Below are 14,959 nucleotides of genomic sequence, written 5' to 3' on the forward strand. Positions count from 1 at the left end.
ACGTCACGCGACACTCACCACGTCACAACGACGCTCACCACGAATGACGCTCACCACGTCACGTGACGCTCACACACGTCACACGACGCTCACCACGAATGACGCTCACCACGTCACGCGACGCTCACCACGTCACGCGACACTCACCACGTCACGCGACGCTCACCACGTCACGTGACGCTCACCACGTCACGCGACGCTCACCACGAATGACGCTCACCACGTCACGTGACGCTCACCACGTCACGTGACGCTCACCACACGAATGACGCTCACCACGTCACGTGACGCTCACCACGAATGACGCTCACCACGTCACGCGACGCTCACCACGTCACGTGACGCTCACCACGTCACGCGACGCTCACCACGTCACGTGACGCTCACCACGTCACGCGACGCTCACCACGTCACGTGACGCACACCACGTCACGCGACACTCACCACGTCACGTGACGCTCACCACGTCACGCGACGCTCACCACGTCACGTGACGCTCACCACGTCACTCGACGCTCACCACGTCACGCGACGCTCACCACGTCACGTGACGCTCACCACGAATGACGCTCACCACGTCACGTGACGCTCACCACGTCACGTGACGCTCACCACGAATGACGCTCACCACGTCGCGTGACGCTCACCCACGTCACGCGACGCTCACCACGTCACGTGACGCTCACCACGTCACGCGACGCTCACCACGTCACGTGACGCTCACCACGTGACGTGACGCTCACCACGTCACGCGACGCTCACCACGTCACGTGACGCTCACCCACGAATGACGCTCACCACGTCACGTGAACGCTCACCACGTCACGCGACGCTCACCACGAATGACGCTCACCACGTCACGTGACGCTCACCACGTCACGTGACGCTCACCACGTCACGTGACGCTCACCACGTCACGTGACGCTCACCACGAATGACGCTCACCACGTCACGTGACGCTCACCACGTCACGCGACGCTCACCACGTCACGCGAACGCTCACCCACGTCACGCGACGCTCACCACGTCACGCGGACGCTCACCACGTCACGCGACGCTCACCACGTCACGCGACGCTCACCACGTCACGCGACGCTCACCACGTCACGCGACGCTCACCACGTCACGCGACGCTCACACACGTCACGCGACGCTCACCACGTCACGTGACGCTCACCACGTCACGCGACGCTCACCACGTCACGCGACGCTCACCACGTCACGCGACGCTCACACACGTCACGCGACGCTCACCACGTCACGTGACGCTCACCACGAATGACGCTCACCACGTCACGTGACGCTCACCACGTCACGCGACGCTCACCACGTCACGCGACGCTCACCACGTCACGCGACGCTCACCACGTCACGCGACGCTCACCACGTCACGCGACGCGACGCTCACCACGTCACGCGACGCTCACCACGTCACGCGACGCTCACCACGTCACGCGACGCTCACACGTCACGCGACGCTCACCACGTCACGCGACGCTCACCACGTCACGCGACGCTCACCACGTCACGCGACGCTCACCACGTCACGCGACGCTCACCACGTCACGTGACGCTCACACACGAATGACGCTCACCCACGTCACGTGACGCTCACCACGTCACGTGACGCTCACCACGTCACGTGACGCTCACCACGTCACGTGACGCTCACCACGTCACGTGACGCTCACCACGAATGACGCTCACCACGTCACGTGACGCTCACTCACGTCACGTGACGCTCACCACGTCACGTGACGCTCACCACGTCACGTGACGCTCACCACGAATGACGCTCACCACGTCACGTGACGCTCACCACGTCACGTGACGCTCACCACGTCACGTGACGCTCACCACGAATGACGCTCACCACGTCACGTGACGCTCACCACGTCACGTGACGCTCACCACGTCACGTGACGCTCACCACGAATGACGCTCACACCCCCTGCCCTCTCCCCCCCCCACCCCCCCTCACCCCCCCCTCACCCCCCCCTCCACCCCCCCCCACCCCCCCCCAGGCAGCGTGTGCGCTGCGGACGTGGATGAGTGCGTGTCGAGCCCGTGCCACCAGCACCACCACCCGGGCGCCACCTGCACCAACTCGCCCGGGGGCTACAGCTGCCTGTGCCCCCCGGGGGTCACCGGGGGGGCACTGCCAACACCGGCTGGACCCGTGTCTGTCCGGTGAGGCACAGGGGCCCCAGGTAGCCTCGCGGTGGGTGGAGGGGCAAGTGCTGTGGGCGAGTGTCTGTCCGGTGAGGCACAGGGGCCCCAGGTAGCCTCACAGTAAGGGGGCAAGTGCTGTGGATGTTTACCCGTCCTGTGAGGCACTGCTGCCCCAGGTAGCCTCGCAATGGGGTGGAGGGGCAAGTGCTGCGCTACGCCGTTACGCCAGATCCAATCCACTCTCTCTCACCCCCCACCACCACCCCCCCCCACCACCCCCCCACCACCTCCCCCCACCTCCCCAACCTCCCCCCCACCTCCCCCCACCTCCCCCCACCACCACCCCCCCCCACCACCCCCCACCACCTCCCCCCACCTCCCCCCCACCTCCCCTCAACACCCCCCACCACTACACCAGACCCGCTGGCGCTCCCAATCCTTCTCCCTTATAACCCACAACCCCGTGATTGTCTCTCTCCCACCACCCCCCACCTCCCCCCCCCCTCCCCACCACCACCCCCCCACCACCCCCACCACCACCCCCCCCACCAGACCCGTGCCTCAACGGCGGCACGTGCCAGCACGACTCTGCGGACGACGCGTTGCAGTGCCGCTGCGTCTCCGGCTTTGCCGGCGCCCGCTGCGAGCTGGAGCTGCAGGCGGCGCCGGCCCCCTGCGCCAGCTCGCCCTGCCGGCACGGAGGCACCTGCCTCAGCTCCGCCGGCAGCAGCAGCAGCAGTAGCAGCAGCAGTAGCAGCAGCAGCAGCAGTAGCAGCAGCAGCAGCAGCAGCTACACGTGCGACTGCCCCGCAGGGTACACGGGAGGGCGCTGTGAGGATGACGTGCCCGACTGCACAGAGAGGTGGGCACGTGTCTCTCGCTCTAAGTCTCTCTCTGTCTCACTCACTCAGTCTCTCGCTCACTCACACTCACTCTCTCACTCACTCTCACTCACTCTCTCACTCACTCACACTCACACTCACTCACTCACTCTCTCACTCACTCACTCTCTCACTCACTCGTACTCTCTCTCTCTCTCACTCACTCTCACTCGTACTCTCGCTTACTCTCTCTCTGGGTCTCTGTGAGTGTGGGTCTCTGTGGGTCTCTGTGAGTGTGGGTCTCTGTGGGTCTCTCTGGGTCTCTGTGAGTGTGGGTCTCTGTGGGTCTCTGTGAGTGTGGGTCTCTGTGGGTCTCTCTGGGTCTCTGTGAGTGTGGGTCTCTGTGGGTCTCTGTGAGTGTGGGTCTCTGTGGGTCTCTCTGGGTCTCTGTGAGTGTGGGTCTCTGTGGGTCTCTATGAGTGTGGGTCTCTATGAGTATGGGTCTCTGTGGGTCTCTGTGAGTGTGGGTCTCTGTGCGTCTCTATGAGTGTGGGTCTCTGTGAGTGTGGGTCTCTGAGTATGGGTCTCTGTGGGTCTCTGTGAATATGGGTCTCTGTGGGTCTCTCTGGGTCTCTTTGAGTGTGGGTCTCTGTGGGTCTCTATGAGTATGGGTCTCTGTGGGTCTCTGTGAGTGTGGGTCTCTGTGGGTCTCTGTGAGTGTCGGTCTCTGTGGGTCTCTATGAGTATGGGTCTCTGTGGGTCTCTGTGAGTATGGGTCTCTGTGGGTCTCTGTGGGTCTCTGTGAGTGTGGGTCTCTGTGGGTCTCTATGAGTGTGGGTCTCTATGAGTATGGGTCTCTGTGGGTCTCTGTGAGTGTGGGTCTCTGTGGGTCTCTATGAGTGTGGGTCTCTATGAGTATGGGTCTCTGTGGGTCTCTGTGAGTGTGGGTCTCTGTGAGTGTGGGTCTCTATGAGTATGGGTCTCTGTGGGTCTCTGTGAGTGTGGGTCTCTGTGGGTCTCTGTGAGTGTGGGTCTCTGTGGGTCTCTCTGGGTCTCTGTGAGTGTGGGTCTCTGTGAGTGTGGGTCTCTGTGGGTCTCTGGGAGTGTGGGTCTCTGTAGGTCTCTGTGAGTGTGGGTCTCTGTGGGTCTCTCTGGGTCTCTGTGAGTGTGGGTCTCTGTGAGTGTGGGTCTCTGTGGGTCTCTATGAGTGTGGGTCTCTGTGGGTCTCTGTGAGTGTGGGTCTCTGTGGGTCTCTGTGAGTGTGGGTCTCTGTGGGTCTCTCTGGGTCTCTGTGAGTGTGGGTCTCTATGAGTGTGGGTCTCTATGAGTATGGGTCTCTGTGGGTCTCTGTGAGTGTGGGTCTCTGTGGGTCTCTATGAGTGTGGGTCTCTATGAGTATGGGTCTCTGTGGGTCTCTGTGAGTGTGGGTCTCTGTGGGTCTCTATGAGTGTGGGTCTCTATGAGTGTGGGTCTCTATGAGTATGGGTCTCTGTGGGTCTCTGTGAGTGTGGGTCTCTATGAGTATGGGTCTCTGTGGGTCTCTGTGAGTGTGGGTCTCTATGAGTATGGGTCTCTGTGGGTCTCTGTGAGTGTGGGTCTCTATGAGTATGGGTCTCTGTGGGTCTCTATGAGTGTGGGTCTCTATGAGTATGGGTCTCTGTGGGTCTCTGTGAGTGTGGGTCTCTATGAGTATGGTTCTCTGTGGGTCTCTGTGAGTGTGGGTCTCTGTGGGTCTCTGTGAGTGTGGGTCTCTGTGAGTGTGGGTCTCTATGAGTATGGGTCTCTGTGGGTCTCTGTGAGTGTGTGTCTCTGTGGGTCTCTGTGAGTGTGGGTCTCTGTGGGTCTCTCTGGGTCTCTGTGAGTGTGGGTCTCTGTGAGTGTGGGTCTCTGTAGGTCTCTATGAGTGTGGGTCTCTGTGAGTGTGGGTCTCTGTGGGTCTCTCTGGGTCTCTGTGAGTGTGGGTCTCTGTGGGTCTCTATGAGTGTGGGTCTCTGTGGGTCTCTGTGGGTCTCTGTGAGTATGGGTCTCTGTGGGTCTCTGTGAGTGTGGGTCTCTGTGGGTCTCTCTGGGTCTCTGTGAGTGTGGGTCTCTGTGGGTCTCTCTGGGTCTCTGTGAGTGTGGGTCTCTGTGGGTCTCTCTGGGTCTCTGTGAGTGTGGGTCTCTGTGGGTCTCTGTGAGTGTGGGTCTCTGTGGGTCTCTGTGAGTGTGGGTCTCTGTGGGTCTCTGTGGGTCTCTGTGAGTGTGGGTCTCTGTGGGTCTCTGTGAGTGTGGGTCTCTGTGGGTCTCTCTGGGTCTCTGTGAGTGTGGGTCTCTGTGGGTCTCTCTGGGTCTCTGTGAGTGTGGGTCTCTGTGAGTGTGGGTCTCTGTAGGTCTCTATGAGTGTGGGTCTCTGTGAGTGTGGGTCTCTGTGGGTCTCTGTGGGTCTCTATGAGTGTGGGTCTCTGTGGGTCTCTCTGGGTCTCTGTGAGTGTGGGTCTCTGTGGGTCTCTGTGGGTCTCTGTGAGTATAGGTCTCTGTGGGTCTCTCTGGGTCTCTGTGAGTGTGGGTCTCTGTGGGTCTCTGTGAGTGTGGGTCTCTGTGGGTCTCTGTGAGTGTGGGTCTCTGTGGGTCTCTATGAGTATGGGTCTCTGTGGGTCTCTGTGGGTCTCTATGAGTGTGGGTCTCTGTGGGTCTCTCTGGGTCTCTGTGAGTGTGGGTCTCTGTGGGTCTCTGTGAGTGTGGGTCTCTGTGGGTCTCTCTGGGTCTCTGTGAGTATGGGTCTCTATGGGTCTCTGTGAGTGTGGGTCTCTGTGGGTCTCTGTGGGTCTCTATGAGTGTGGGTCTCTGTGGGTCTCTATGAGTGTGGGTCTCTGTGGGTCTCTATGAGTGTGGGTCTCTGTGGGTCTCTGTGGGTCTCTATGAGTGTGGGTCTCTGTGGGTCTCTATGACTGTGGGTCTCTGTGGGTCTCTATGAGTATGGGTCTCTGTGGGTCTCTGTGAGTGTGGGTCTCTGTGGGTCTCTATGAGTGTGGGTCTCTGTGGGTCTCTGTGGGTCTCTGTGAGTGTGGGTCTCTGTGGGTCTCTGTGAGTGTGGGTCTCTGTGGGTCTCTATGAGTATAGGTCTCTGTGGGTCTCTGTGTATCTCTCTGGGTCTCTGTGAGTGTGGGTCTCTGTGGGTCTCTGTGAGTGTGGGTCTCTGTGGGTCTCTCTGGGTCTCTATGAGTGTGGGTCTCTGTGGGTCTCTGTGGGTCTCTGTGAGTGTGGGTCTCTGTGGGTCTCTCTGGGTCTCTGTGAGTGTGGGTCTCTGTGGGTCTCTCTGGGTCTCTGTGAGTGTGGGTCTCTGTGGGTCTCTGTGAGTGTGGGTCTCTGTGGGTCTCTGTGGGTCTCTATGAGTGTGGGTCTCTGTGGGTCTCTATGACTGTGGGTCTCTGTGGGTCTCTATGAGTATGGGTCTCTGTGGGTCTCTGTGAGTGTGGGTCTCTGTGGGTCTCTATGAGTGTGGGTCTCTGTGGGTCTCTATGAGTGTGGGTCTCTGTGGGTCTCTATGAGTGTGGGTCTCTGTGGGTCTCTGTGAGTGTGGGTCTCTGTGGGTCTCTGTGAGTGTGGGTCTCTGTGGGTCTCTATGAGTATAGGTCTCTGTGGGTCTCTGTGGGTCTCTGGGTCTCTGTGAGTGTGGGTCTCTGTGGGTCTCTGTGAGTGTGGGTCTCTGTGGGTCTCTCTGGGTCTCTGTGAGTATGGGTCTCTGTGGGTCTCTGTGAGTCTCTATGAGTGTGGGTCTCTGTGGGTCTCTGTGGGTCTCTGTGAGTGTGGGTCTCTGTGGGTCTCTCTGGGTCTCTATGAGTGTGGGTCTCTGTGGGTCTCTGTGGGTCTCTGTGAGTGTGGGTCTCTGTGGGTCTCTCTGGGTCTCTGTGAGTGTGGGTCTCTGTGGGTCTCTCTGGGTCTCTGTGAGTGTGGGTCTCTGTGGGTCTCTGTGAGTGTGGGTCTCTGTGGGTCTCTATGAGTGTGGGTCTCTGTGGGTCTCTGTGAGTGTGGGTCTCTGTGGGTCTCTCTGGGTCTCTGTGAGTGTGGGTCTCTCTGGATCTTTGTGAGTGTGGGTCTCTGTGGGTCTCTCTGGGTCTCTGTGAGTATGGGTCTCTGTGGGTCTCTGTGAGTCTGGGTCTCTCTGGGTCTCTCTGGGTCTCTGAGAGTGTGGGTCTCTGTGGGTCTCTGTGGGTCTCTATGAGTGTGGGTCTCTGTGGGTCTCTCTGGGTCTCTGTGAGTGTGGGTCTCTGTGGGTCTCTGTGGGTCTCTGTGGGTCTCTGTGAGTATAGGTCTCTGTGGGTCTCTCTGGGTCTCTGTGAGTGTGGGTCTCTGTGGGTCTCTGTGAGTGTGGGTCTCTGTGGGTCTCTGTGAGTGTGGGTCTCTGTGGGTCTCTCTGGGTCTCTGTGAGTATGGGTCTCTGTGGGTCTCTATGAGTGTGGGTCTCTGTGGGTCTCTGTGGGTCTCTGTGAGTATGGGTCTCTGTGGGTCTCTGTGAGTGTGGGTCTCTGTGGGTCTCTGTGAGTGTGGGTCTCTGTGGGTCTCTCTGGGTCTCTGTGAGTGTGGGTCTCTGTGAGTGTGGGTCTCTGTGGGTCTCTCTGGGTCTCTGTGAGTGTGGGTCTCTGTGGGTCTCTGTGGGTCTCTATGAGTGTGGGTCTCTGTGGGTCTCTCTGGGTCTCTGTGAGTGTGGGTCTCTGTGGGTCTCTGTGGGTCTCTGTGGGTCTCTGTGAGTATAGGTCTCTGTGGGTCTCTCTGGGTCTCTGTGAGTGTGGGTCTCTGTGGGTCTCTGTGAGTGTGGGTCTCTGTGGGTCTCTGTGAGTGTGGGTCTCTGTGGGTCTCTATGAGTATGGGTCTCTGTGGGTCTCTGTGGGTCTCTATGAGTGTGGGTCTCTGTGGGTCTCTCTGGGTCTCTGTGAGTGTGGGTCTCTGTGGGTCTCTGTGAGTGTGGGTCTCTGTGGGTCTCTCTGGGTCTCTGTGAGTATGGGTCTCTATGGGTCTCTGTGAGTGTGGGTCTCTGTGGGTCTCTGTGGGTCTCTATGAGTGTGGGTCTCTGTGGGTCTCTATGAGTGTGGGTCTCTGTGGGTCTCTATGAGTGTGGGTCTCTGTGGGTCTCTGTGGGTCTCTATGAGTGTGGGTCTCTGTGGGTCTCTATGACTGTGGGTCTCTGTGGGTCTCTATGAGTATGGGTCTCTGTGGGTCTCTGTGAGTGTGGGTCTCTGTGGGTCTCTATGAGTGTGGGTCTCTGTGGGTCTCTGTGGGTCTCTGTGAGTGTGGGTCTCTGTGGGTCTCTGTGAGTGTGGGTCTCTGTGGGTCTCTATGAGTATAGGTCTCTGTGGGTCTCTGTGTATCTCTCTGGGTCTCTGTGAGTGTGGGTCTCTGTGGGTCTCTCTGGGTCTCTGTGAGTATGGGTCTCTGTGGGTCTCTGTGAGTCTCTATGAGTGTGGGTCTCTGTGGGTCTCTGTGGGTCTCTGTGAGTGTGGGTCTCTGTGGGTCTCTCTGGGTCTCTATGAGTGTGGGTCTCTGTGGGTCTCTGTGGGTCTCTGTGAGTGTGGGTCTCTGTGGGTCTCTCTGGGTCTCTGTGAGTGTGGGTCTCTGTGGGTCTCTCTGGGTCTCTGTGAGTGTGGGTCTCTGTGGGTCTCTGTGAGTGTGGGTCTCTGTGGGTCTCTGTGGGTCTCTATGAGTGTGGGTCTCTGTGGGTCTCTATGACTGTGGGTCTCTGTGGGTCTCTATGAGTATGGGTCTCTGTGGGTCTCTGTGAGTGTGGGTCTCTGTGGGTCTCTATGAGTGTGGGTCTCTGTGGGTCTCTATGAGTGTGGGTCTCTGTGGGTCTCTATGAGTGTGGGTCTCTGTGGGTCTCTGTGGGTCTCTGTGAGTGTGGGTCTCTGTGGGTCTCTGTGAGTGTGGGTCTCTGTGGGTCTCTATGAGTATAGGTCTCTGTGGGTCTCTGTGGGTCTCTCTGGGTCTCTGTGAGTGTGGGTCTCTGTGGGTCTCTGTGAGTGTGGGTCTCTGTGGGTCTCTCTGGGTCTCTGTGAGTATGGGTCTCTGTGGGTCTCTGTGAGTCTCTATGAGTGTGGGTCTCTGTGGGTCTCTGTGGGTCTCTGTGAGTGTGGGTCTCTGTGGGTCTCTCTGGGTCTCTATGAGTGTGGGTCTCTGTGGGTCTCTGTGGGTCTCTGTGAGTGTGGGTCTCTGTGGGTCTCTCTGGGTCTCTGTGAGTGTGGGTCTCTGTGGGTCTCTCTGGGTCTCTGTGAGTGTGGGTCTCTGTGGGTCTCTGTGAGTGTGGGTCTCTGTGGGTCTCTGTGAGTGTGGGTCTCTGTGGGTCTCTCTGGGTCTCTGTGAGTGTGGGTCTCTCTGGATCTCTGTGAGCGTGGGTCTCTGTGGGTCTCTCTGGGTCTCTGTGAGTATGGGTCTCTGTGGGTCTCTGTGAGTCTGGGTCTCTCTGGGTCTCTCTGGTCTCTGTGAGTGTGGGTCTCTGTGGGTCTCTGTGGGTCTCTATGAGTGTGGGTCTCTGTGGGTCTCTCTGGGTCTCTGTGAGTGTGGGTCTCTGTGGGTCTCTGTGGGTCTCTGTGGGTCTCTGTGAGTATAGGTCTCTGTGGGTCTCTCTGGGTCTCTGTGAGTGTGGGTCTCTGTGGGTCTCTGTGAGTGTGGGTCTCTGTGGGTCTCTGTGAGTGTGGGTCTCTGTGGGTCTCTATGAGTATGGGTCTCTGTGGGTCTCTGTGGGTCTCTATGAGTGTGGGTCTCTGTGGGTCTCTCTGGGTCTCTGTGAGTGTGGGTCTCTGTGGGTCTCTGTGAGTGTGGGTCTCTGTGGGTCTCTCTGGGTCTCTGTGAGTATGGGTCTCTGTGGGTCTCTGTGAGTGTGGGTCTCTGTGGGTCTCTGTGGGTCTCTATGAGTGTGGGTCTCTGTGGGTCTCTGTGGGTCTCTATGAGTTTGGGTCTCTGTGAGTCTCTATGAGTGTGGGTCTCTGTGGGTCTCTATGAGTATGGGTCTCTGTGGGTCTCTGTGGGTCTCTGTGAGTGTGGGTCTCTGTGGGTCTCTATGAGTGTGGGTCTCTTTGGGTCTCTATGAGTGTGGGTCTCTGTGGGTCTCTATGAGTGTGGGTCTCTGTGGGTCTCTGTGGGTCTCTGTGAGTGTGGGTCTCTGTGGGTCTCTGTGAGTGTGGGTCTCTGTGGGTCTCTATGAGTATAGGTCTCTGTGGGTCTCTGTGGGTCTCTCTGGGTCTCTGTGAGTGTGGGTCTCTGTGGGTCTCTGTGAGTGTGGGTCTCTGTGGGTCTCTCTGGGTCTCTGTGAGTATGGGTCTCTGTGGGTCTCTGTGAGTCTCTATGAGTGTGGGTCTCTGTGGGTCTCTGTGGGTCTCTGTGAGTGTGGGTCTCTGTGGGTCTCTCTGGGTCTCTATGAGTGTGAGTCTCTGTGGGTCTCTGTGGGTCTCTATGAGTGTGGGTCTCTGTGGGTCTCTATGAGTATGGGTCTCTGTGGGTCTCTGTGAGTCTCTATGAGTATGGGTCTCTGTGGGTCTCTGTGGGTCTCTGTGAGTGTGGGTCTCTGTGGGTCTCTCTGGGTCTCTATGAGTGTGGGTCTCTGTGGGTCTCTGTGGGTCTCTATGAGTGTGGGTCTCTGTGGGTCTCTATGAGTATGGGTCTCTGTGGGTCTCTATGAGTGTGGGTCTCTGTGGGTCTCTATGAGTGTGGGTCTCTATGAGTATGGGTCTCTGTGGGTCTCTGTGAGTGTGGGTCTCTGTGAGTGTGGGTCTCTATGAGTATGGGTCTCTGTGGGTCTCTGTGAGTGTGGGTCTCTGTGGGTCTCTGTGAGTGTGGGTCTCTGTGAGTGTGGGTCTCTATGAGTATGGGTCTCTGTGGGTCTCTGTGAGTGTGGGTCTCTGTGGGTCTCTGTGAGTGTGGGTCTCTGTGGGTCTCTCTGGGTCTCTGTGAGTGTGGGTCTCTGTGAGTGTGGGTCTCTGTGGGTCTCTATGAGTGTGGGTCTCTGTGGGTCTCTCTGGGTCTCTGTGAGTGTGGGTCTCTGTGGGTCTCTATGAGTGTGGGTCTCTGTGGGTCTCTGTGGGTCTCTGTGAGTATGGGTCTCTGTGGGTCTCTGTGAGTGTGGGTCTCTGTGGGTCTCTCTGGGTCTCTGTGAGTGTGGGTCTCTGTGGGTCTCTCTGAGCCCTGTGAGTGTGGGTCTCTGTGGGTCTCTCTGGGTCTCTGTGAGTGTGGGTCTCTGTGAGTGTGGGTCTCTGTGGGTCTCTGTGAGTGTGGGTCTCTGTGAGTCTCTCTGGGTCTCTGTGAGTGTGGGTCTCTGTGGGTCTCTATGAGTGTGGGTCTCTATGAGTATGGGTCTCTGTGGGTCTCTGTGAGTATGGGTCTCTGTGAGTGTGGGTCTCTATGAGTATGGGTCTCTGTGGGTCTCTGTGAGTGTGGGTCTCTGTGGGTCTCTGTGAGTGTGGGTCTCTGTGAGTGTGGGTCTCTATGAGTATGGGTCTCTGTGGGTCTCTGTGAGTGTGGGTCTCTGTGGGTCTCTGTGAGTGTGGGTCTCTGTGGGTCTCTCTGGGTCTCTGTGAGTGTGGGTCTCTGTGAGTGTGGGTCTCTGTGGGTCTCTATGAGTGTGGGTCTCTGTGAGTGTGGGTCTTTGTGGGTCTCTCTGGGTCTCTGTGAGTGTGGGTCTCTGTGGGTCTCTATGAGTGTGGGTCTCTGTGGGTCTCTGTGGGTCTCTGTGAGTATGGGTCTCTGTGGGTCTCTGTGAGTGTGGGTCTCTGTGGGTCTCTCTGGGTCTCTGTGAGTGTGGGTCTCTGTGGGTCTCTCTGGGTCTCTGTGAGTGTGGGTCTCTGTGGGTCTCTCTGGGTCTCTGTGAGTGTGGGTCTCTGTGGGTCTCTGTGAGTGTGGGTCTCTGTGGGTCTCTGTGAGTGTGGGTCTCTGTGGGTCTCTCTGGGTCTCTGTGAGTGTGGGTCTCTCTGGGTCTCTGTGAGTGTGGGTCTCTGTGGGACTCTCTGGGTCTCTGTGAGTATGGGTCTCTGTGGGTCTCTGTGAGTGTGGGTCTCTGTGGGTCTCTCTGGGTCTCTGTGAGTGTGGGTCTCTGTGGGTCTCTATGAGTGTGGGTCTCTGTGGGTCTCTCTGGGTCTCTGTGAGTGTGGGTCTCTGTGGGTCTCTGTGGGTCTCTGTGGGTCTCTGTGAGTATAGGTCTCTGTGGGTCTCTCTGGGTCTCTGTGAGTGTGGGTCTCTGTGGGTCTCTGTGAGTGTGGGTCTCTGTGGGTCTCTGTGAGTGTGGGTCTCTGTGGGTCTCTATGAGTATGGGTCTCTGTGGGTCTCTGTGGGTCTCTATGAGTGTGGGTCTCTGTGGGTCTCTCTGGGTCTCTGTGAGTGTGGGTCTCTGTGGGTCTCTGTGAGTGTGGGTCTCTGTGGGTCTCTCTGGGTCTCTGTGAGTATGGGTCTCTGTGGGTCTCTGTGAGTGTGGGTCTCTGTGGGTCTCTATGAGTGTGGGTTTCTGTGGGTCTCTATGAGTGTGGGTCTCTGTGGGTCTCTGTGGGTCTCTATGAGTGTGGGTCTCTGTGGGTCTCTATGAGTGTGGGTCTCTGTGGGTCTCTATGAGTGTGGGTCTCTGTGGGTCTCTATGAGTATGGGTCTCTGTGGGTCTCTATGAGTGTGGGTCTCTGTGGGTCTCTCTGGGTCTCTGTGAGTGTGGGTCTCTGTGGGTCTCTGTGGGTCTCTGTGAGTATAGGTCTCTGTGGGTCTCTCTGGGTCTCTGTGAGTGTGGGTCTCTGTGGGTCTCTATGAGTGTGGGTCTCTGTGGGTCTCTATGAGTGTGGGTCTCTGTGGGTCTCTGTGGGTCTCTATGAGTGTGGGTCTCTGTGGGTCTCTATGAGTGTGGGTCTCTGTGGGTCTCTATGAGTGTGGGTCTCTGTGGGTCTCTATGAGTATGGGTCTCTGTGGGTCTCTGTGAGTGTGGGTCTCTGTGGGTCTCTATGAGTGTGGGTCTCTGTGGGTCTCTATGAGTGTGGGTCTCTGTGGTTCTCTATGAGTGTGGGTCTCTGTGGGTCTCTGTGGGTCTCTGTGAGTGTGGGTCTCTGTAGGTCTCTGTGAGTGTGGGTCTCTGTGGGTCTCTATGAGTATAGGTCTCTGTGGGTCTCTGTTGGTCTCTCTGGGTCTCTGTGAGTGTGGGTCTCTGTGGGTCTCTGTGAGTGTGGGTCTCTGTGGGTCTCTCTGGGTCTCTGTGAGTATGGGTCTCTGTGGGTCTCTGTGAGTCTCTATGAGTGTGGGTCTCTGTGGGTCTCTGTGGGTCTCTGTGAGTGTGGGTCTCTGTGGGTCTCTCTGGGTCTCTATGAGTGTGGGTCTCTGTGGGTCTCTGTGGGTCTCTATGAGTGTGGGTCTCTGTGGGTCTCTATGAGTATGGGTCTCTGTGGGTCTCTGTGAGTCTCTATGAGTATGGGTCTCTGTGGGTCTCTGTGGGTTTCTTTGAGTGTAGGTCTCTGTGGGTCTCTCTGGGTCTCTATGAGTGTGGGTCTCTGTGGGTCTCTGTGGGTCTCTATGAGTGTGGGTCTCTGTGGGTCTCTATGAGTATGGGTCTCTGTGGGTCTCTATGAGTGTGGGTCTCTGTGGGTCTCTATGAGTGTGGGTCTCTGTGGGTCTCTATGAGTATGGGTCTCTGTGGGTCTCTATGAGTGTGGGTCTCTGTGGGTCTCTATGAGTATGGGTCTCTGTGAGTGTGGGTCTCTGTGGGTCTCTGTGAGTGTGGGTCTCTGTGGGTCTCTCTGGGTCTCTGTGAGTGTGGGGCTCTGTGGGTCTCTGTGGGTCTCTGTGGGTCTCTCTGGGTCTCTGTGAGTGTGGGTCTCTGTGGGTCTCTGTGAGTGTGGGTCTCTGTGGGTCTCTGTGAGTGTGGGTCTCTGTGGGTCTCTGTGAGTATGGGTCTCTGTGGATCTCTGTGGGTCTCTGAGTGTGGGTCTCTGTGGGTCTCTATGAGTGTGGGTCTCTGTGGGTCTCTGTGGGTCTCTATGAGTTGGGTCTCTGTAGGTCTCTATGAGTGTGGGTCTCTGTGGGTCTCTATAAGTGTGGGTCTCTGTGGGTCTCTATGAGTATGGGTCTCTGTGGGTCTCTGTTGGTCTCTGTGGGTCTCTGTGAGTGTGGGTCTCTGTGGGTCTCTCTGGGTCTCTGTGAGTATGGGTCTCTGTGGGTCTCTGTGAGTCTCTATGAGTGTGGGTCTCTGTGGGTCTCTGTGGGTCTCTGTGAGTGTGGGTCTCTGTGGGTCTCTCTGGGTCTCTATGAGTGTGGGTCTCTGTGGGTCTCTGTGGGTCTCTATGAGTGTGGGTCTCTGTGGGTCTCTATGAGTATGGGTCTCTGTGGGTCTCTGTGAGTCTCTATGAGTATGGGTCTCTGTGGGTCTCTGTGGGTTTCTTTGAGTGTAGGTCTCTGTGGGTCTCTCTGGGTCTCTATGAGTGTGGGTCTCTGTGGGTCTCTGTGGGTCTCTATGAGTGTGGGTCTCTGTGGGTCTCTATGAGTATGGGTCTCTGTGGGTCTCTATGAGTGTGGGTCTCTGTGGGTCTCTATGAGTGTGGGTCTCTGTGGGTCTCTATGAGTATGGGTCTCTGTGGGTCTCTATGAGTGTGGGTCTCTGTGGGTCTCTTTGAGTATGGGTCTCTGTGAGTGTGGGTCTCTGTGGGTCTCTGTGAGTGTGGGTCTCTGTGGGTCTCTCTGGGTCTCTGTGAGTGTGGGGCTCTGTGGGTCTCTGTGGGTCTCTGTGGGTCTCTGTGAGTATAGGTCTCTGTGGGTCTCTCTGGGTCTCTGTGAGTGTGGGTCTCTGTGGGTCTCTGTGAGTGTGGGTCTCTGTGGGTCTCTGTGAGTGTGGGTCTCTGTGGGTCTCTGTGAGTATGGGTCTCTGTGGATCTCTGTGGGTCTCTGAGTGTGGGTCTCTGTGGGTCTCTATGAGTGTGGGTCTCTGTGGGTCTCTGTGGGTCTCTATGAGTTGGGTCTCTGTAGGTCTCTATGAGTGTGGG

General features: G+C 57.7%; 1 protein-coding gene across 1 annotated transcript in view; it reads left to right on the plus strand.

Moving 5' to 3' along the window:
• The window catches only part of LOC144954386 (uncharacterized), a gene marked incomplete at its 3' end in the record, with an annotated part of 33,714 nt that overhangs the window by 2,704 nt on the left and 16,051 nt on the right, over positions 1-14,959 (plus strand). The window contains exons 3-4 of the mRNA XM_078884889.1: positions 2,025-2,190; positions 2,725-3,034. Of these exons, the coding sequence (XP_078741015.1) occupies positions 2,025-2,190; positions 2,725-3,034 (476 nt within the window). The remainder of the gene's footprint in view (positions 1-2,024; positions 2,191-2,724; positions 3,035-14,959) is intronic.

This window comes from Lampetra fluviatilis, unplaced genomic scaffold (assembly GCF_964198595.1).
Source record: "Lampetra fluviatilis unplaced genomic scaffold, kcLamFluv1.1 SCAFFOLD_862, whole genome shotgun sequence".
Lineage (NCBI taxonomy): Eukaryota > Metazoa > Chordata > Hyperoartia > Petromyzontiformes > Petromyzontidae > Lampetra > Lampetra fluviatilis.